Consider the following 23,525-nt stretch of genomic DNA (forward strand, 5'->3'; position numbering starts at 1 on the left):
AACTGGCCTTGAACTGATTTTTAACTGTCTGCCTTGGCCCAGGTCTTTCAGGAACACAGACTCTTGCTTCCCAAATCAAATATCCCTGTATGAACAATATGGATTATTGACATTAAAAATGCCGTGCCATCAAAATAAAGTTAGAGATTCTCAGTCAAGTTCTGATGCTGTTTACTTGTTAATCTCTAAGCAAGGGGTATTTTTTGAGTTTCTTGCCTGTAGCGATAGCTGTATTTCAGTAGAAATTTGAACAAAGGGATATGAAACACATTTATCTTTCAGTCCCCTAGAAATGTACCATTCTTGTAAACATAACTGTAATATAAAATTCTTGTTTAACTCAGCTGTAGTGGTCCCACTGAAAGCAAGAAAACATGTGAAATTTATGTTAAGAAAAATCTAGAGAAAGCATCAATGCCAGCTCCAAGTACATATGCCGTTTTTTAAAAAAAGATAAAGATGCCACAGGGAGAAAAGCAGTCTTGAGGCAATCCTAGGAATGTCATGACTTAGGATAATTCTGTCCCAGACATTGCAAAAATTTTAGGCAACTCTCAAAATTCTGAATTAATTACTTGTGGGAAATTGCTTTTTTTCAGATGATAATTGTCACTGTTTCTGTATATAAAACTCACTTGTGCTCTTGTCATACAGAGGAGAAAATGGTCGGGCATTGGAATAGACTGCCCAGGGAGGTGGTTGAGTCACCATCCCTGGATGTGTTTAAGAGACGTTTAGATGTGGTGTTGGGGGATATGGTGTAGGGGAGAACTTTGTAGAGTAGGGTAGATGGTTGGACTCGATGATCCCAAGGGTCTCTTCCAACCTAGACAATTCTATGGTTCTATGATTCTAAAATGATACTACATTCTGCTCAAACATTTTTACAGGCTTACTGCAGAGAATACTGTCTCTTTTTAATACAGAAAGCCTGAAAATTCACTGTCCTCCTGCAGGTTACTCTTCCCACAACCTGAAAGAAGAGCATTTCCTTTCAAATAATTTCCTGTGGTGATTTCTGAAGCTTGTTCAGTAAGGCATTGTCTTTTGGCACGATAAGGCTTTAAGAGATTTTATAAATGAATGATTTATATGTTAGTATCAAAACCCTGTTCTGTCCAGCCAAACTGTATACCCTTGAGTATCCATAAGTCATCATCTGAGTAGTTGCAAGCTGCTTTAATCTGAAAACTTTTCACAGTTTTATATTTGGAAATGTTAATAAACCCCCAAATAAAATCTTAATCTGAATTTAAAATGGGTTAGAAGTTTTCACCCTCTCCCCATGCTGTTTCCACCACTATGGTTTCCTACCTTATCTGGCTGTTACTTACAGCGCTTCATTACAATTCAAATTTGTCTCTGCTAAGTTCAGATGAATAAATTAGACTTCATTACACATAATTTACTATGAATTGAATAGACACCAAAAAAAAAAGCCAAAGGCTCTAATGACTTATTTACATTTTTCTAAGTAAATTGTGTTGATATTCTGTGTATCAGTTTTCTGTACAGCTTCTGAACACAGATGATGTTACAGAGCAGAAGAAAGGGAAATGGTACATCACAATTTGTGCCATTCATTGTATTCATGAGCTGGATATTTTGATCAAATTTCTTTACTGTTCTATTGTGTGTCCAAAGAGAAAGAATATTTCAAGTGTTATTTGGCAGTAATTAAACATATTCCAGAATTGGTGTGTTTTGTAGAAAGCATTAAGCAGTTAATCTCTGTATTTGTGAAAGATGTACTCTACAGTATGTGGGGATAAATCTAGTAAAATTAGCAAGACTAATATGTGTCTGTTCTTATTGAGAGACGAGGCCTGGTCATGAGTTGAGCAGCACAAATATGTTTGTCCCCAGCTTTATATTGTCTGTATTCTCTGTGGGCTCATGGGAGAGGTGGGAGTTCAGTAGCTTGCCTGTCTGCATTGGGAATTTGATGGTATGGGGCTCGAGGTAAAGATCTTTCGTGACTTTAAGCACAGTGGAGCCATTGGCTCACTTACAGGCAGGCTTACATACACACATTTATATATAATCAATATGAAATTAACAAGAAGGCTCAGAAACTATACTCGTACTCTGATGGCCAGAAGAGTCTTGTCTGCACACAGTGAAATAATGAGGGTAGTCTTCATGGGGAAGGTGAGGGTAGGAAGAAACTGCAGGAGCAACAAGCCAGGCCTATTCGGACCCGTTCAGCTGAATCATTCAGAACAGAGCTAGCTGATGCTGTGGCAGGGAAAATTACCTTCTTTACTCTGATCACAGCTCTGTTAATCAAATTGTCTGTTCTTCAGCTTTTGTAGAAAAAATAAATTATTTTTTAGAAACAAAGAGTTTGGGACAGGAATATAGAAAAAATGGTGTAATTATTTTGATAAAATAAATGAAGCTTTTTGTGGAGTCATACATTTTTAGTGCACATAGTTGGGAAGCTGTCAAGAGTGTCGTGAAAATGTAAAATGTTGTTTCCTGCCTGCAGTTGAACCATCCTCCCAGCAAGCATTTTGTAAAATACTTGAATAGGAAATAGACATGGAAACAGTTCAAGTCAATTTGCTTTAAACTTTCAAACACCTTTGGTATTATTTTCACCACTTAATGCCTTTTACTCATCTTATGTAGGTACATTAAATGTAATTTCTCAGTATCTTCCTAAAAACGGAATCTAGTTGGGGTATTCTGCAATATTTTAGTCTTTGAAAATCTGTAATGTAGTTTTGGTTCTCACTTTTGTGCTTCCTGTACTCATTCAATGCAGGTCATCAACTGTTCCAGTGTTATAAAATGACTGATTTGGATCAGAATTGCTCTAAAGTACAAACAATATCCGAAGAATGAAAAAACTCACTCATGATCTCATTTTTGCTATACAGTAACTGTATGTACAGCAATGAAAATACTGTTATGGAGCTCTTAACTGTGCTGTGCTGTTTGCAAAGGGTAGCTGAAGCTGCCTGCAAGCATTTGTCTGGTTTGCCAGATGACAAAAGACCAGCTTCACTTGTATAAAATGAGCAACATTGCTGTTTGCCAGCTTGTTATTATTAAGTGCTATGTCTTGATCCAAGTAAAAGTGGCTGTGTGTGACCTATAGTCTTCAAAGGCTGTTACGGACATGCACAAATAAGGGGTAAGAACTGCACATTAGAATTACAACGGCTGTGTTCATTTCTCACTTACATCAATTTGTGATCAGACTTCTGAACTGGCTATGTTGAGGAAAACTTCAGTTCCATATCAGATCACATGAGCTGTGTTGATAGCAAAGTCAACCTCTGCATCTCTTTAAGATTTTGCTTTGTATTTTACCTCTCAGGTTGGTACAAGAGGATGTGGGAATGGACATCCCCTTTGCTGAGGGTGTATTAAGCCCCAGTTCTACAGAGATGAGACCTGGTGAGAAGCTCTTACTCATTTTCTTAATTATATCTTACATGCTTGACGTTTAATTATTCACTGATAAAGAATCAGTTCAGTGTTAAAAAGTGTTAAGTTCACCTTATTTAGTCAATTTTCTTCTTCACTTCAGAAATGATAATTATAGCGTGCCATTTTCTCTTGTGCATTGTTGTCATCACTTGTTTAGTCCTTGTGAATTTTACATAGTATCTATTAATCTTATATTTGACTACTGTCTAAGTGAACTAAGTTAGATTGGAATGCTTCAGACTGAACAGTTTGAAATGTGCCTCACAGTGCAGTGAGTGGCAAGGGGCAAAGCCATACCTAGCTTTTGTCTTGTTGAGAACTACTTTTATTTAGGACTGATTAAGAGACTCAGAGGTATTTTTATTTCTGTTATTGTATTGAATAAGATATTGTATAGTTAAAACTAAAGACATAGCTACTTGCAAATCAGCACCATTCAAATAGCAGCAACTGCATAAGAAAACAAATATTTTTACTCATATTAATTTCTTCAGGATTTGGCAATGTCTTGGTTCATAACTTAAATTATTTGTATATTGTTCTTTAAATTCTTAAACATCGTGAGTCAGAGCATGTCCAAGGCTTGATTTTTGTCTGCGGATTGCAAAAAAGTGCATCTGGATTTTGTATAATTTAAGAGCTCACAGCTACATCTGCCATTACTGTAGAAGCTTGTTTTATTTCTTTAAACATTAATGTTGATATTTGTGTTTTATGTTACATGGTGTTAAATGGCTTGGTGTTACTAAAATTGATCTGTCCCAGTGTGTTTGAAGGTGATTCTTAAGTATCTGGGAGACAACTTGTATACGGAGGAGATAAATTTCATTTTTTTCTTTCTCTTTTTTCAGAACCTCCCAATTCTCTTGATCTTAACGGTTCCCATCCCAGAAAGATAAAGCTCACTGCTCCAAATATCAATCTCTCTTTGGACCAGAGTGAGGGGTCTGTGCTTTCTGACGATAATTTGGATACTCCAGATGAAATTGACATCAATGTAGACGACCTTGACACTCCTGATGAAGCAGACTCTTTTGAATACACTGGACAAGGTAATGTTCTGGATTGAAAATGTGGAGTTCACCTCTGTTTCTTTCTTTACTGCTTACATGATCAGTCTCATGTCTGTCAGGCTATTAATATGGTTAAAGCATTTGAACATTAATGCTAGGAGTCCGCATATTTTTACTATCTGCTATATTTTAACCTTTCTTCCCATGTGTAAAGTCAGAGAGCTGAAAGTAATAATACAGCTGACCAAATGAAATAAGAAGAGCTACTTAGAGAGAATCAAATTCAAAGTCCTGCCTTTGTCCAGTACCATAGGGCTTGCCTGAAAAGAGTGATCCGAGAAGCAGAAAGCAGTTGCTGTCTGTTGTAGAGAAGCACTACAGCTTAACTGCACCTTCGTGTAGCTCTGTCCAGCTCTAGATTACGGTTACATCAGTAGTACTTCGGGATATAACCTTGTGCAAAATACGTTGGCTGACATAAGCTGCACCAAAGAGCTTGCAGTGCATAAATGAAGTAGACACAGTGTGGTGGAGAGAGCTCCTTTGTTAGTGAGAAAAATCTTTTTATATCCATGGAAAGCTGAGACATGGAAGGTGTGTGCACGGCATGATAAAGCTAGCTCAGGTGATGGAACAAGAGAATTCTTCATTCCACCAATTTAAATATGGTCTCTCAGCAGGGCGAGTTGTACACTGTATAGATACACACTGAAGTGTGCAATGGATACTTCACTCTTCCTGTTAAATTGTTTTGCACTGTCTTACTTGCTTTACTTACCCTCATGATGTACGAAATAGGAGTTAACACTCATTCCTTGCTAGTACCTTAAGAACCATATAAGAACTGTATTCACTAATGTAAATACATAAAGATCATAAGCTATTTGAGGGGACAATGAGTGTGACCATTTTACAGTCTACAACAGGAAGAAACTTTAAAAATGGATCCATTTAAACGGAATTTCCCCTTGCATTTGAATTCTCTATTGCTAGTGAGGTCACTATAATTTAAAAATTGTATGCTCTTTTGAGCCTATGAGAACCATTTTATCAGTTTAAGTGATATTGCTAAAGAGGCATTACTGTGTACTCAATCATGCATGAGCGTCTCTAATGTCACTTCTCATTAGAAGGCTGATTTCCTTATGTGTAGATGCAGAGCATAGTGATGAGTTGCTTGATGGTTAGAATATTTTGTAGCAAAGGTTAAAACTAACACAGACAAACACACACTCTCTCACACACAGAGCAGCGTGTGCTTGCAGTTTTAGGATGTTGTGGCCACTGTGTGAGACCAAAAATCTCTCTCTGAAGTGGAACAGATTTTGCCTTTAAGCCCTCAAGTAAATAAATTCAACTCTAATGATTTTGGTGGCAGTTATATTTATGGCAAGCATTTCTCCCCAGCTTTTTTTTTGTCGTTGCTTTCTACATTTATTTGCTACAGTTGGACCAGTTTCCCTGAACTCCTAAGTGAAGAAGAACTCAAGATGCCTGTGTTTTTGGTGACATTTTTACAGTTGTGTAGTTTGATTTTAGACATACTTAATCAGCAAAACATCCTCTGGTTAGATGACCTAGCAATAGAGAGTAGAAAAGGAAAAAAAAAACACTTTTAATCAAAATAGGCTGGCAATAAAATAGGTAGGCTATATACTACATGAATCTGATAGCTAAGAGTATAGGCATAAGAACCAGTGCAGAATGGTTTATTTGCATGGTAAATAGCCTTTGTTATCTTTGTACTTCTGACACTCTATGCATTCTGCTGTTACCAGCACTCGTAACCTCCCACGGATCAGTGTTTCTAGACTGTGATGCCAAACCCAGGGAAGCAACTATTGAGAAGATATAACTGTTGAGACTGTAGAGAACAGTGAGTTTTAGCTTGTGACACTCAGACTGCTGAAGGTCTGTTTGAACTGTAAAAGGCAACTAAGAAAAGCAGGCCTGTTGTCATGATCAAAGGGTCCACTTCGTTGCTGGAAAAGTGGTGGCTCTGCAATACAAGAAACATTGAAACCCGTTTGTTAAAAGAATGAAGAAGATGAAGAAGAATCATCACGACTGCAACGTGCAAGAAAATAGTGAGAGTGGAAATACTAAAGTACTTGTTTTACTCTAGCACCTAACTTGTTTAGGGGTTGGTCGATCGTCAGTTTCACAGGGTTGGGTTTTTTGGTCACCAATGCCTTGCATTTAAAGATTCTCTTTCAGAACCTCCCCTTGTTTCTGAAATAAGCTTTTTTTGATTATTACATTAGATGACAGAAAAATTGCATTTCTGAAAACTGTATGTGCGTATAGGTGGAGGCCTCTCCCCAGATCAGGGTAATTTGGAGTGTAGAAGAATGTTTGTTATTTTGTCTGCAGATGTTTATTTTCTTTCTGAATTTCACACTGGTGCATCTTTCTCTGCAAAGTCAACACACCACGCAGTAAAGCATAGCCACTTCTTCAGTTGGAGGTGATCCAGTACCATTTCTATGGAAAAAAATTATCCATTTGGCCAGCTCCAGCATTGTAAGTTTTATCAGGATCTCTTTTCATTATTTGCAGTTTCACCAACAAAAAAAAAGTTATCAAACCCGGAATACAATTTCAGCGTCAGTCTGGCAGTTGCCTAGCCCAGCCTCTTTTCACTGAAGCTGCTCTGCCAGCTCCAGTTCTCTCCCTCAGCCGTGCTTTTTCCACCCTCTGAGGAACCAGCTGACCAGACAGTTTTCCTAGGATGTTCTGATAATCCCATCTGTCTATTCTGAAAGCACCTAAGCTGCATAACAACGTCCCATGGGGACTGTGTATCTGTAAAGGAATGGACCGCCTTGTGATGGCCTGTCAAAGTTTGCATAGCTTGACTGCATGCATGTAGTTTTCATATTGCTTCCCTTATTGCACCTTTACAAGATTAACATCATACAAAATTGCGTTAAGATATCTAGGTTTGAAGGGAACGGGGTTATGCATTTTGTAAGCTTGTTCCCAATGTCACGGAATATGTGATATTTCAAAACTGAATGCTAAGTATATTATTAAACATTATGAGCATTGTACCCTGAGAAGCCTTGAATACATGCTTCAGTTCTATGACGTGTAATCTACTGAAAAGCAACTGGTAAACCAATTTGAAATAGTATACTTGAAAAAAAAAAAATCACCTTTTGCAGTCTGTTCTTCCCAGCCTTAGATCTGCTCAAACTCCTTTTAATTACAGTTCCTAAGGACAAAAGGCTTATGTGGTCACATTATATATGCACGCATATGTATTTCTTGATCTTCCATCCCTGTTTCCACCATTAATACAATTTTACTTGAATATGTTTTTAACTCATTGGCTGGTTAGACAGTGAGGTAGGAGGTGAAGTATTACTTCTTTCTTGCAAGATTCCAGCAGGCAGGAATTAGGTAAAGAAAAGAATTGGTGATTGACTCAGCTTTTGTTGCACATGGGAGAATCTACCTCAGAGAAGGGGATCTTCCATCAGTATTATTCCCTAATGATACTTTGTGTTAGGGACAGAGAATACAAGATGGGCGGCAGTAGAAATTCAGACATCAGTCCTACTGTAACAACAAATGTGTGCTCAACCTAATATATATTTTCAACAAAAGCTGAAAGCTTTTTTTTTATGTTTTGAGGAACTTGATATTTCTAACAAATTTGGTGGAATTATTGATGGGTTTTAATGCAAAGTCAGTTTTACAAATTAATAGTCAGTACATGTGTGTGTGTGCTGGTAGGTTCTTTGTGTGTAGATATATGTGTTATATACACAGTGTGCTATCTTATTTCTGATTTCATAAAGATAATTGGTTTAATTCTTATGGTAAACTGGTGTGGTTTAAGGATTTTTACCTCCATTCGTGTGAGTAGTTCAAGAAACAGCATTAAAGAGTCATCCCAAGATAAACCAATACATAGAAAGGTTTGAGGACTTTTATGAAATGTTGTGGTGTTCACTTCTTCTTGTCAATTAAAATTGCTTCTTTTAGTTTATTCCTAACTTTTGTAGATCTCTCTGCTATTTTCAAATAAGATGTCTGATCAGCTTTTTATGTACACACATGTATGTCATTATGTATGCCACTATATCTTTGTTTACTGTTACCTTGCTTACATGATCAAGTTCTGCTCTTACAACTGCAGAGCCAGAATAACACTTTAAAAAGAACAGTTGATTTTATTTGTTTACTTCAAATATGTGTAATGCATAAAATCTATAGAATCTTTACTATGAAGATAAATTAATAATATGCACACAGCCAGAAGGCAAAGATGCTTCAGCAAGACTAATAGTACAAAAGAGGGATTTTTTTTTTTTTTTCCCAGGAAAAAAACAGTATGTTGTAACAATAACTAAAGAAGGAAATTAAGTAATTCCAGCTGTGGCGAGAATCACTTTTCATGTCACTTTCTATGTAAGCAGCCATTAAGTTTGAAGAACTGGAATGCAGTTACATTTGTTGTTAAGAGCCATCTTATCAACGTGCAATGGAAATGTAGATTTTGTTAATTACTTCACAGCTTTTCTGAAACTAAGAGTATCCAGCAGAGAGGCTGTGCTATGAGACTTCATAGTCTCTTTTCAGCCACGCAGTTTATTTATTGTGATCTTTGTGTCTGTGAACTACATGTACCTGTTCTCTCTTCACTTCTGGGAGGGAACTGGTATTTAACCTCAACTGAAAGGCCCTGAGGGAGGCAAATACTGTGCTTAAGGTGTATAAGAAGTCAGTATTGTCTCATGACTGAAGCAGAGGAAGATGGGTGTTCTTCATATTTGCTGGTGATAGTTGTGAAGAGATTGGAGACAACCGGGAAAAAGTTGAGAAGATGTAGCTCTGCGGTAATTCATCTCTAGACAAGAAGCATTGCTGTGCTCACTTTTAGTTCCCTATTTTGCTTTTTAGTACAGTTGTCATAGCTGCAACACAAAGACTTTTAAATACCTCCAGTGCAGTACCTCCAGTGAGCAGCTGGTTAGTTTTACTAACTGGATCCAAAAATGCGCAAAATCCTTGGTGGTATTTTGCATAGTGATAATTGTTGCTGTTCTTTTTATGTTCATAATGACAAAAAGTTTAAAAAAAAACAGAAACTTCTAATTTACTGCTGTTAGATGATCAAATTCTGCTCTTATTTATACCAGTGCAGATCCAGGGTAGTGCTGTAAAAATGCAGCTGATTTCAGTCATCCATTTCAAATGTATGTAACAGAGGAAATATTTAGAGCTTTTACAGGAAGATGTAATATATATACAATTTTATTTTTCAGAAGAGCAGACTGCTACTAAGGATGCTTCCCAGGAAGAGTCTGAATCAATTCCAGAGTACACAGCTGAAGAGGAGAGAGAGGACAACAGGTTATGGAGAACAGTGGTTATTGGAGAACAAGAACAAAGAATTGATATGAAAGTGATTGAACCTTACAAAAAGGTCATTTCACATGGAGGTAGGAAAGCCCTGAATGCATTTGTTAGATTGAAGTAAAAAAATTCATACTTTATTGAGCATGATTTATTTCTATTTTAGTTCAGTTATCATACTGGCAAGGAGAGAGAGAGAGAGTTTATTTTTCAGCCATTATTTGAAATCAACCTGGCTTTCAATTCAGTGTGGCAATGACTAATGATTATTTTAAATACAAAGCAATTTCATGAAAAACGAATAAACTGACGTACATGTGTCAGTAACAATCTGGTCGTTGTAGGCTAAAACTGTCTTAGAGTAAGGAAGAAAATTTCTGTCCTATAGAAAAAAAATTTGAAAACTTTATTCTGTGGATTTTGGCAAAAACTTTTGCATGAGGAAGTATAGTGCTCTGTGATTTGTTGAATGATGTATGTGGGTGCACAGATCTAAACAACTAGAGTGGCAAAGGAAAAAAAATACAGTTTTCCCTGGGGCTTCCATTCATCTGGCTAAGCTCCTTATGTTATTTTTCTGCCATTTATAGTTTGTCAGCAGATAGCATTTTGCCAGCAACTGTTTAATGTTTTTTTTTCACGTAATTTGTTAATGATTATCAAATAGCATATCAAAGAAAACATTTAAAGTAGGAAAATGACCTCATGTGCTTGCTATATTGTCTCCTTTGCTCATCTGCTCCCTAACCTCCTCAGAGAATTTGTAGTTCTGGTGTTACTAACACACTTCTGTATAAATTAATTCAAATGGATAAATATTGCTATAAATATTGAAGGAATAAAATGAAACAAAGCTTTTTAAGTGCCTTTTCCTTGATGTCTCGGGTTTAGACTTTGGTTTCTATGTTTGGGGGATGCTGTTTGCCAGCTGTTAAGTAAGGTATTAAGTAAGGATGAGTTGTTCTGTTCCCACAAAAAGTAAGCATCTCAGAAGTAAGATTTGTGAGTTTATATGAGGATGCTTCTGTCACAGTGTTGCTGATCTGTAACATATTTAAAGGTAAACCTCTGGTTCCAGTATATTTTGAGTGTTGAATTGCTATCTGGTAAAAGAGGCATAAATAAATTCTGCTTAATTATATTACCTGAGGACGTGGTCCTCAAATTTGCACATTTACATTAAAGCAGCTAAATGCTAGCCTAGAGATGTTCACAGTGGCCAGTGTGCAGAAGGTTTAATCAGAATGAATAAAGATATTTAAACCTCCAAGCATTTTCCCACTGTAACAACACCATCCAAGATTTATGAATGTGATGACACCTCAGACACAGTTTAGCAAACAGACACAGATGGCATAATTTAGGAAACAAACATAAAATATTTTGAGGCCTTGCTAATGGTGTTTATTTATATGGTTTTTGTATGCTGTAAACTAGTCTAGGTACATTTGTGGTGAAAACTGTCGAGAAAAATAAATACCAGGCCATTTTAGTGGGTGGAGAAGTAGCTCCTAATTGAGCGCTGCTTGACTCTGGAACAAGGACTGGTTCCAGGGGCAGACATCTCTGGTGGGCAACTGTGAAGTACATAATAATGTACACATTGATGGAAGTCTAGGTCATTCAGCTTGGTTCTCAGTGTGAAATAATGAGGATTCAAATTTTACATGTCTGACATCTTGTTTTGTTACATCACTCAAATCTAAGGTAAAGAACAGTATGTTTCCATTACTTTGAATGGGTGCTGGTCAGTAACTTAGCCATTGTAAAAGAAACAGTGTGAGATGTAACAATAAGTTTGAGCCCACCACTGGCTAAATCAGAAATTTTGTCTGAAACTAGCCATAGCACAGTGAGTTAAGGACTGTATTACATTCTGTGTTTATGAAGTTGCAGACTGAAGACGTGAAAATGAAATCATTTTGATGCATGAGTGACAGGAAACCTTTGGACAGCTTGAACAGTTTTTGCATGGCGGCTGGGCCTATTCTGTATGATGTTCCCTTTGGCAACATATTAGTATCTTTGGAGTGCTTTAGAGGGCCAGGAATCTTTCCTTTAACCTCAAAATTAAGAACAGATTCTTGCTAAAATTAGTTAATTGCAAGTCAGGTTAAGCATCTCTTGATGATTCAGTGATCTACTGAACGTTCCTCCCTGCCAAACGACAGATAACACCAAATGCAGAATCTGGATGGTAGCCACAAAATAGGAAAGAGGAGAGCAGACTTGGCAGTCTAGGTGTGAGATTGCCTTCTGCATATGTTGATGGAGAAATTTCTTAGAGATTTGTCTCTGCATAGGCTGTTTGAGAATTTGGGCAAGTGGTTTCGACTGGCTTCTAGCGATGAATTAAAAAAACATTTCTCTGTTGAGTGAACATTCCTTGTCTATAAGCACGTGTAACAAAAACTGGCTAAGATTTATCAGTGGGTTTTTATTCTGTGTGCTGTGAGGTGGCATCTGCACATAATCATTTTGCTTTACATGGACTGCAGACAGTGTTGTGTAATTTAGTAGACATACCTGCCAATATGTGCTCTTGCTGCTAAACTCCTCAGCCAGCTGGACAGATTGCTTTATGGCAGCATGATATAAATTGTCTTGTCTTTTAAGGATTTTTAAATTTATCAAAGGAAGGAAATCTCCTCCCTGTTTGTAAAGCTGGGGGGGGGGGGGGGGGAATACTGCTTTATTCCATAATGATTTTGCTGAGGGATGAGCTAGGATGGGATAGGTGAAATGAGTACTGTCTCTTTGAAAGTATGTGGGTCTGTTGAGAAGATGGAAATGTAACAGAGATTAGTATTAATTGGTGAGTGTGGTAGGTGGACTTCTTTTCTCTTTGTTTCTTTCAGAAGACTGGTATATTCCTTCAGGTCAAACTCTTAAAAGGTGTAGGTGCTGGAAACAGGACTAGAGTTTCTTCTCCCTCCCTGTGTATGTCAGTGCTAGAGAATGCAATGCAACTCTTTGAATTTGACCTTGACAATTTCACTGAAACACCGAAGTCAATCACCCATACTTATATATCTGTATCTATATCATCTATATGTATATCTAATCTATAGATAGGCTGTTCATGTGTACTGGATCCTAACAGGAGCTGGAGCTGTGACACACCATGCTGTGTCACATGGTTTAAAGTGGTTACATCCACATTGCCCTTTGGCTTGAACTCAAATCCTGATCCTGAGCTCTTCTGTCTGTCCATGTCCTCCAACAGGATGGAGGGCAACACTGCACTGTGGGACTGGAGAAGACAGTGGATATATGCTGGGCTGCTGTTGTAAAGTGGCTTCTCTAAATCTGAAAGTCCAGCTGTAGATTAGATGGTTCGGCCTTTGAGAGACAGAAAAAAAGCTACTTCAGCATGCTGGGAAGACAAGAGATGCCAGGATCATGGAAGGATAGAGTTGAGGCTAAGGACAGAAAGCTTCCTGCAGTGTCCAAATGATTCTTCAGTAAATGAGGTCTAGGCTAGCTAGCATTCTTGGCTCAATGTTGGTATTACCATTGGCAATATGTATTATCAGCATATCCAATGCATTATATTTTGTCAAATCTACCAAATTAAATTCAGAAAGGAAAAAGTCCAACATAATCCTTCAGCAGGTTGCTTTGCCAAGCCTTGATGTGAAACAATATGGCTCGAGGCAGGAGACTTATTTCTGATGTGCACATTTTTGTCTTAGATACTTATCCTTCTTTTGCTCCCCTTTGTAACTGGGGAGGTAGTGGTGTTTTCCTGTCCTTAAAGGAACAGCGGAGAGCCCTGAATGAAGAGCACCTCTGTGCATGTCCTTAGGACTGGCATAGCATTGAGATTAATCAGCTGTCATTCTCCTTGGCGTGGAGGACTTCATGGGCAAATGCCTTGAAGCACCCATTTTGTCAGGGATTCTGGACTCTGAAGATCTCTACAAAGCTGTGTAAGAAATTACTTCATTGACATAAACGTCTTATCCTTATTTCAGCCGGCTGAGATTCAGCTTAGGTGTTCAGTGAGAAAGGAGAAAACAAACTTGTCTTTCATTCTACCCTGGTTAGCACACATGGATTGTGTATTATCTCTGTCTTCCCATAGAGAATTTTGCTTTCCTCAGCTGGCTGCAATGCAAGAAGTTCTATGAGCATTTGAGTTAGGCTTGGATGCTGCTCTCTAGTATCCTAAAAGTACTGTAAAAATCTTAAAATCTTATAAAAGTGTTGTATTGCTGCCAGTATTATGCTTTAATTTTGTTGGGAATGTTTTCCTGTCTCCAAGGGGGATTCAGGGTTTCCTTCACAAACGTTATCGTCTTTCCCTCATGGTTTGTTTCTCCTAGCCTCTTTTGAAAGGCTTTGAAGTCATTATCTAAGTATATCCAGCTTCTATCTCTGTCCGTCATTAGTGCTATCTACCTACAACACTTTCTACAGCATCTTTATAAATTACCTCCTGATTGCACGTATCTTTTAAACAAAACTTTCATTTGAAATGCAGGAATATTTTTTATTTATTATTAATAATACAGAATTCTGTAGCAGCTGCAAAGGATTGTGGGGAAGATTAACCAGCATTAATCCATCAGGAAAAAAGAGTATTTTTCTTTTGGGTAACAGGCAACTGTCCTGGACTCCAGAGCAGTAGTACTGCAACTTTGAGGGTTTACAGCTATCATTAGGCAGTGGTGCAGCCCAGAGAATGCCAATATTGGACCACTGCAGTGTCCAAGCTAAAAAAGTATTTTGTACAAAACTTGCAGCAAAGGATTTAACCAACACCCAGGAGCTTTTAAGGTATAGTGTGGTGCAGTGATAATTGTAATATCCTGAGGCCGCTGGAGCCCTATGAGCCAACTCAGGTTGGACTGTGAGACTTTGTGAAACATCATTCAAAAGATCCAAGATAAAAAATGTAGGATATTTTCTTTAGCCCCTTATTCCTCAGTCAAAGGTGAGCATTCAGCGCATGATTGCTGTAGAGAAGCAAGGAACCAGGAGTTCAGATAAGACTATTACTTACGAAGTAGAATAAGGGTTTTTCGCTGGTCTCTATAAAAGTTTACTAATAGTTGTGCTGAGTGTGTTTTTCAGGAATTCAACATAGCTGACTATCCTATTTCCTTATCACTTGATGATAGTTTGTACTTTTTTGGTCTTATTCAGCAGTAGACATAATTATTCTATTCCAGGACTTTGAGATTTCTTTTTAAATCTATCTTGTTAAGAGCCTTTGACAAAGATAAAAATGCCTTTTTGTTTTTTTTCACAGGATACTATGGTGATGGTCTGAATGCTATCATTGTGTTTGCGGCATGCTTCTTGCCAGACAGCAGTCGAACTGATTACAACTATGTCATGGAAAATCTTTTCCTGTGAGTGATATGGCAGCAATGTGACAGAGTCTTTCGTGTTAGTACTCATAATTAAGTAGTGAGAGATAACCTGTCTTTAATTAAGAGGTAATTTTGGTCATTAGAAGGGGAATGATCTGAAGGAAAATAGCAACTTTAGATAAACTGCTCAGTGGAGTATTTTGGTATTCTTTACCTACTCACCCTGCCAAATTAAGGCATGTTTGTCAGGACCAAATCTAACTGTAGTATCTCCCTAAATGTCAAGGAATGCAGTATCTTCAGCTTCTCGTGCCTACAATCATAGCACTGTTTCACTGGTGATTTCCAGCCCTTGCGGGGAACAATCAGCTGGAACTTAGGCCACCAGACTGGTTTTCACAGTTCATTGTTTATGATATATTATCATGAAGTGTATTGTATTTTTAATATATGCTGTGGCTGTGTTTAGGAGTCACAGGACCATTTTGTGACACTTGTTTTAAAAATGGAGGGTAAATGACAGTTGCTGGCACAAACAGCTCTGAGTATTTTTCCTGACTCGAGCTGCTTCTGATTCAGTTATAAGTGGCAGGGGCATGTTGGGCAGGACACAAATTTGACCACATGAACCCAAATTTATCGCAGGAAAATTACTCCTAATAGCAACGTTGTTTGGCAGCCAAAAATTGTGAAGGCAGCACTCCCCTGAAGTGCCTCCAGCTACTTTCACTTACAGCTGTTAAAAAAAATCAGTCATTCCAGCATTTTCTGTGCTAAAACCCAGTAAGTCATTTCTAAAGCCAGCAGAGGCCTGGCCTTTGCCCTTTGCAGCCAAGAACACAGACACAGTCTCCTTAAAACTCCAGTCCTTGAAGATGCACGTGGTGACAGCCAGTGCCTTTGACGTTGTGTCTACATGTGAAAAACAAAATTGGGTGCTTTCAGGTCAGACCAACAGCTAGCATTTGTCTGGTAGAGCCTCAAAGAGCCTCTGGTAGAGCCCCCATGTCATCTACAGTAACTGATTTACACAACGCCCAGTGATTTAGAGGGAAGGAATCACTACAGTGGTTTTAACTTAATAACTAGGTAACACAGCTGCGAGTAACTGTGGCCAACGTTAAATAGTTGTTCTTTGACTTCACCCAAGACCCTTATTCATAGATAGAACCGGTGGCAAGTGGACTTTACAGAGAAAGCCACTTCAAGCCTTAAGAGACTTTTCCACATCACTTGAGGATATTGCCAAAGTCAATTTTATAACTCGCTGTCTTTTTCTGGGGTAGTAGTATAAGAGAGAGTTCAGATTAGCTGTGGACCTTCAGCTTATTTTAAGGCTTGTAGACTCTTGGTTCTCTGTGAGACAAGAAAAGGAAAAATCAGATCACCCCTTTATTTCAGTTGTAGTCCTATTAATTGCATTGAAATAGGGGGAGTGCGACAGTTTACAATGTATCCAACTGATATATTTAAATATTTGTGAATTCTTTACTATTGAATTATATAGGGGTCTAGAGAGAACTGCAAATCACTAAATGTCTTCTCATTTTTTGTACAGCATGTTTCTGATAATTTCTTCTAGATGATGCAGATCCACACAGAACATTCTGCTGCTTCATTTGTGGCTACCTGATACAGTATAGAGATTAAAAGTTTTTTAAAAGAATCACAACTTGAAAAACTACACTTTGAAATTCAAAACCAATGCTTCTTGCTTTCTGAGTGAGAGAATTGTTCTAGTCAATGAGAGGAATTCTGTCCATCTTTTCAAATAATAAAGGAATTACTATTTATTACAACATAATAAGAAATTAAGAGTTAGATAAGGTTTGCAAGAGAGCTCAGCATCCCTAAAATGGCAAATTCTAATTCAACCCACAGTGAATAAAATTTGTTGCATATATAAGTGAGATCTGACTAAAAAACTAGCAAAGATTCCTTTTTATCATAATATTCCTCTTATTCCTGATGAGAAATATGCATGATTGTTCTTATTATAACTAATTATTCACAATTCCATTAGCACCTAGGCAAACAGCCATTTTTCAGACTGTCTCTGTTTCTGTAACTGAAAGCCTTGTAGTGTTTTCGGAAGTATTTATACACACTTTTCTGTATGTTTCAGTGTCTAAATGCCTTTAAAGAACTAGTTGTTGTGCCCTGTGGGAAGGGCTAATTTCATAACCTGTCAAATAGTCAGTAGGTTCAGTTAAATTAAGCTTTTTTGCGTCAAAATGTCCATACAATCCCTTGCTTTGTTATTTCACTGTTAGACGGGAGCCTTTACAAATGTCAGGCAAAAGCAAGGAATGTGCAACTGCAAGGTGAGGAAGAGACCAGTGAAAAGCATTGAATGAGTAGTGATTTAGTTGGGATTTATCAAATGCATGGAACTGGTCTGTTAATGGCTGCCTACTTTATGCCCAGGTAAAATATCTCTCTTTGGTAAGAACTAGATATCCTACTTTTCTTTTAAAGAAACTGCATCTTAAGGAATGTAAGTGTCAGATCAGATCGTGAGTCATTCCCATACACCTGTGAAAAGGGCCATTATGCTCAGGGGTAGAGCTGCCTTTTGTAGTGAGCACTCAGGTATTCAGGTTTTTAAGGTGTGACATGTGATTTTTCACTGTAGTTTTTACATACATGTGCCTTGGGGCTGGGTAGGAGAGAGAACAATTTGAACATTCCTATGACGAACAACTCCCAAGTGAGTTAGGGACTACTGAAACTGAGCGGAGCATCTGCATATATAGTCCCGGACAAGAATTTAAAATGACCCTTTCATTTGACTGAGTACCGTGCTCTTCTAGGTAGGGTGAGTTTGGCCCCAAGAACACTATTTTGCCTGAATTATCATTGCTGAGCTGAGGAATTTAATAAGGGTTGGGAGTGTTTTGCTCACAAAATGAAGCAATGCCATGGAGTGCTCTGTCCCATTGGAAGGCAGGCTGATGGACAAGTTTTATTAGCCTTGAGATTCAGTGTTTGTAGTTGGCAGCAATAGACTCAGTAGCAGTGGTGTGAGGTCACAAGAATTATAGACAAGTATCTTCTCCTGATTCTTCTTATTTTTGCATTGAACAAACATGACAATTAATAGTGAAGAGAAGTCTCTCAACAGTTATCCTCAGAAATTCCTGGAACTTCACACGGTCCTGCCACGCTCTCCTTTGCAAAATCTCATGATTTCATGCCCTTTTAAGAAAAAGCAAAGTCACCTGTGACATTTGAAAACTCCCTATGAAACTGTGTCTTTGTAAGAAAATCACATATTTATGAAGATGCAGATAAGGCTGTGGTTTTCCAATTATACATCTACAGGTAGCATGTCAACTAGTGCTAAATGTTCACACTGGTTTAAAGGAGAAGAAAACACTGTCTTCTCTTTCTTAGTCTACCTTCATTTATTCCTAGTAGACTGATTCAGTTTGGGCTTAAGTGGATAATGTAAAGTATGTGCTCACTTACTTCTGTATTTTTATCAGCTACGTAATCAGTACCTTAGAGCTGATGGTAGCTGAAGACTATATGATTGTCTATTTGAATGGAGCAACACCAAGAAGGAGGATGCCAGGACTGGGTTGGATGAAAAAGTGTTACCAAATGATTGATCGACGGTGAGTAGTATTTTCCTTTCTGATCCACAGCCATTATCTTAAACACTGTCCATTTCTGTTACTCCCCTGTATGATAGTGTTCACTGTATATGATCTTTCTGTATATTTTTCTTAATAAACAGTTTCTTTTTTACTCTAGATTACGGAAGAATTTGAAATCCTTTATAATTGTTCATCCATCATGGTTTATCAGGACAATTCTGGCTGTGACACGACCTTTTATAAGGTATGTGGTGAAGACCAGTGATTTTCTGTGTCCCTAAAAATACAGAAGCACCCTAAATCATTGAACATGGATGTTAATCTTTCACTGGAGAGTACTCATTTTACAGTTCATGTTGGGATTTTGACAGCTGAAACTGAGTTTCCTAAAGTGAATTGAAAAAACCCCGTGATTCGTATGAGTATCTATTTGCAGACATCACAGGCATGATATGGTAAACCTGTATGTGTGTGCAGACCCTTAAAGTTGTCTTTGTTCCAAGCCCAGCTAAAAGACATGTAGAAAGGGGGTCTGCAGGTAATGATAACCACCTCATAAAAAAAATCCTGGCTACAGGGCAAGATTAAGCTACAATTCTGGGTTTTAAAAAAATAGCTGCTGCTCATGCAAGAGGACTGCCAGCACCCTGAGCTGTTTCAGTGTTTCCCAGTTCCAAAAAATGTTTTATGCCACCAAAAATAATGCTTTGATTAGTAAAAAATCATAGAATCATAGAATGTTTTAGGTTGGAAAGGACCTTGAAGACCATCGAGTTCCAACCCCCCTGCCATAGGCAGGGACACCTCCCACTAGACCAGGTTGCCCAAGGCCACGTCCAGCCTGGCCTTGAACACCTCCAAGGATGGGGCCTCAACAACCTCTCTGGGCAACCTGTTCCAGTGCATTACCACCGTCAAAGTGAAAAACTTCTTCCTAATGATTAATCTGAACCTGCCCTCCTCCTGTTTAAAGCCATTCCCTCTTGTCCTATCGCTACATGCCTTAGTAAAAAGTCCTTCCCCAGCTCTCCTGTAGGCCCTCTTCAGGTACTGGAAGGCCGCAATAAGATCTCCCTGGAGCTTTCTCTTCTCAAGGCTGAACAGCCCCAACTCTTTCAGCCTCTCCTCATAGAAGAGGTGCTCCAGCCCTCGGATCATCCTCGTGGCTCTCCTCTGGACAATTTCCAGCAGGTCCATGTCCTTCTTATGTTGGGGACTCCAGAGTTGGAGGCAGCGCTCCAGGTGGGGTCTCATGAGAGTGGAGTAGAGGGGCAGAATCACCTCCTTTGACCTGCTGGCCATGCTTCTTTTGATGCAGCTCAGGATACGGTTGGCCTTCTGGGCTGCAATTGCACAGCAAATAAAAAAGAAAAAAAAAGCAAAGCAATGTTACAGACCCCAAACAGCTCACAAGTTATTGAAGAAAATGGGCAACTATGCAGTTGAAATCCTGAGATGGGGGAGAGCAGACTGGCAGACATGAGAAAGAGTTGCTTCAGGCTAGAGAAGAAGCATCAACTACAGAAGCAAATAACATACATCATGGCAGACCTCAGCGAGGTCTGGCCTCAGGCTGCTGCTGAAGGACATTGGTGCTGATGAGGACACTGGGGGTGTCTGTCACAGGATGCTCTGTCCTGACGGGGTGACACTGGGATGGGTAAGCACATAAGTTCTCCCATTGCTGCCAAGGTGCAACAGGCAGAGTGTCATAGCGAAGCTTCTTCTTTCAGATGTGGTGTCTTTAATACCAAGTAGAAAGCAACAATTAAAAATATAAGAATAACAGGGGAACAATACTTGGAATTATCAACAGTCATGATGGGGATTCACTGAGTTGCATTTGGTGTCTGAGGTATTTTTGTTGGCATCCTATTTGCTCCCAGAGGAAAGGTAGGCAGTAAAATTTTAGAAAATCAAATATGCCATGTCTGTTTCAATGCATTAGTCATTTATTCAGAATGACCGTACTGAGCAGCAGCAACTAGAGGTTTTGCATTCCCAAACGGGTGAAAAGGTTCACTCTAAATAGTTTGGCAGAGCAAATTAGCAGTACAAAACTTAGACACAATAGAGACTAGTTAAAACTGTCCATTTCAGCCAAGTAGATTGAGTCTCTGTGCAAGAAGAAAGTAAAGTGCAAATAGGAGCTGAAAAAAGGTGGGCAGGACACATGGCCAATGTGACTTTTGTGGATTTGAACCCTCACCAAGGACAGAAGAGCACTATGAGAAAGCTGAGTAAAAAACTGTGGGAGGCATGAAAACAGAGAGTCAATTCAGTAAAAGGCAATGAAAGGAGATAGAAACTTGATTAGATTGAAGACCGATGGCTGTAGCTTAATTTGCTTGCCTCGAGCTGTTCACCAAACCACTGACATGCAGTGTGGGAATTTTAGAGTAAGAAATTAATTGGTCCCAAGGCAAGCAGAGATTTCAGCAAGGTAGATAGCTAAACATGAACAACATAATTTAAATTCTATTTCAGCTGAGATGCAGAACAAAACAGTAGGAATCGAGGAACTGAAAGACAACAGAACGGCAAGGGACAGTCAAGTCACTGAGAGCCTACTACAGTCAGTTCTGCCTCAGAAACTGGCAAGGTCTTTCAGTGGAGTCTGGGACTCATCTTGACTGACAAACACGAAACAGTTGCATGAATACACAGGAAGAAAGAACTAGTGGTTGCAAAGACAGATCCTAGCTACTCTTTATAGACCAGATATTCACACTAGAGATCATCTTAGCTGTGTTAGGCAAGAAGTTAGATTTCTAATAAAACAAGTGTCTGCAAAAGATATTTGGCATTTGATGGAAATATTTAAATAATAGGAAGTTTACCACTATTGGCAGGATGCCTCCCCTAAAGTCTGAAGGAAACAAGGAGTTCTTACTTTGGTCATGTGTTTGGGATGCTCCTACGTGGATTCCCACATAAAGCAATTACTCAGGAATCAATCACTGTGGTAAAATTAGTGGACCCAGGAGAATCCTCAAGTGGAAAAATGAACCCTTGAATGATATTTTACTTTTTTTTTCCCCCAGCCCAGTCTTTAGAAGCTTCTGATTGGCATGCAGCTGGCCGAGTTACTTTAGCTGTGGTTCAGATGATACAAAATATGATTAACGTTTTGGATAAAATGCTACGAACTTATCAGTATGTTATCATGGCTTTGACTGGGCGATTGTGAGTGATTCATGCATCTTAAAACATGACCATTGGCCTGCTCTGGTGTGCGTGCCTGGTGATGCTAATCTGGTGCAGAGACACATTAAAGTGGACGAGTTTAAACAACCATTCACAGTACCTTCATGTATTCCTATTTCAGTTGTTTCACTTTATCTTATTAGGAATACACTTATGGTAAGGGGAGGGGTAGCAACCTGCTCAGAGCGGTTTCAGATGCTTGTTGTTGTCTGGTTATAGCCCCAAATCAGCAGTAAATAGGAAAAATATGCTCTGCTTTTCATGGCCTACACTTAAGAACATTTACAGTTAATGTGCATATGTCACCGTTACTTATGCTAAAAGACTATCTAAATGCAACAACACCTAAACTTGGAAAATTGCTTTATGAGTCAAATGAGAGAGACAGATTTCTCATAAGCTGATACATACCAACTGATTCAGGTTAGACAAGTGAATAGCCTTATTTTTTAAGTGTGTTTTCTGAAAAGCTGTGCCTTTTTCTGAGTGACCATTTCCCAAACACAATAAAGGTTCATATAGCACAGCTAAAATAAACAAGGGAAGTATTTCCTCATAATAAGGCCCTGCGCTAAGAGTAGACATGCACATACAAAATAAGATATGTACTTATCTAAACAAATGAGGAAGTTTAGTTTTATTATGTTTGATTGAGAATCAGTGTCAAATATAAATGCTACTTCATCGTGATCACTTGATGTTAATTCATCATGACCCATTAAGTGAATGCTTCCCATCTCTTTTTACATGTAAGTATGCTGAAGGGTGTTTGATTCTTTTCAGAATTTTAATACATCTCCTTCAAACTGTAAAACTAATTGCATTGCCTATTATGTAGGCATTACTATTTATAATGTCCTAAATACTGTAATTCAGCCTAAGCACAGACAGTGAAAGGTCTAGACTTGATTTACGTGTCACTAGAACTCAGGTATGTTCATGACCAGCTGAATTCTGTAATTGAAATATGAATAACAAAATGGTTAATTATTTAATACATTAAGTTCATGCCTTCTCTTTTTTTAATATATCACAAAAGATTTTGGGGGAAAGCCAATTAACATGTTGTTTCTGTGTCCCAGCTCTAAGTTCAGCAGTAAGATACAGTACGTCAACACATTGGCAGAGCTCCGTGAGATGATTCCAATGGAATATGTGCACATACCAGACAGTATAGTCAAGTAAGTGATGTACAGTAAGCATGTACTTGTTCTTATGGAAGTAATTTACGCAAACTAATAATAGTGTTTTGGAGTCTGTAAGAAAAGCAGAAAGCCTCTTCTTGATACTGTTAAAAATGCTTTTGTGTTATTCCACTAAAATTCCACTGTCAAATTCGGAAGCAGGAAAACCACTGTGTAATTGAAACACAAAGCACAGTAAGCATATATTCTTAGGGGAACCAGGGTTTACAGGAAGAGGAAGGTTTTGTACTGGACCAAATCCTACTGCTGCTAAAACAAAGAAAAACTTTTATGCTCAGAGTCCCTTCATCAACCCTGTGACTTTGTAACTGAAAGACAGTGGTTCTGAGCTCTTGCTTCTTACATGTAAAGGTTTTTTAAATGGAGGTA

General features: G+C 38.3%; 1 protein-coding gene across 2 annotated transcripts in view; it reads left to right on the forward strand.

Moving 5' to 3' along the window:
• The window catches only part of PRUNE2 (prune homolog 2 with BCH domain), a gene marked incomplete at both ends in the record, with an annotated part of 143,577 nt that overhangs the window by 114,388 nt on the left and 5,664 nt on the right, over positions 1–23,525 (forward strand). For both annotated transcript variants that reach the window (XM_082497848.1, XM_082497849.1), the window contains 7 exons: positions 3,329–3,408; positions 4,293–4,493; positions 9,731–9,907; positions 15,079–15,181; positions 18,631–18,762; positions 18,902–18,988; positions 23,034–23,132. In XM_082497848.1, the coding sequence (XP_082353974.1) occupies positions 3,329–3,408; positions 4,293–4,493; positions 9,731–9,907; positions 15,079–15,181; positions 18,631–18,762; positions 18,902–18,988; positions 23,034–23,132 (879 nt within the window). The remainder of the gene's footprint in view (positions 1–3,328; positions 3,409–4,292; positions 4,494–9,730; positions 9,908–15,078; positions 15,182–18,630; positions 18,763–18,901; positions 18,989–23,033; positions 23,133–23,525) is intronic.

The sequence above is a fragment of the Vanellus vanellus genome, assembly GCF_965231255.1.
Source record: "Vanellus vanellus genome assembly, chromosome: Z".
Classification (NCBI taxonomy): domain Eukaryota; kingdom Metazoa; phylum Chordata; class Aves; order Charadriiformes; family Charadriidae; genus Vanellus; species Vanellus vanellus.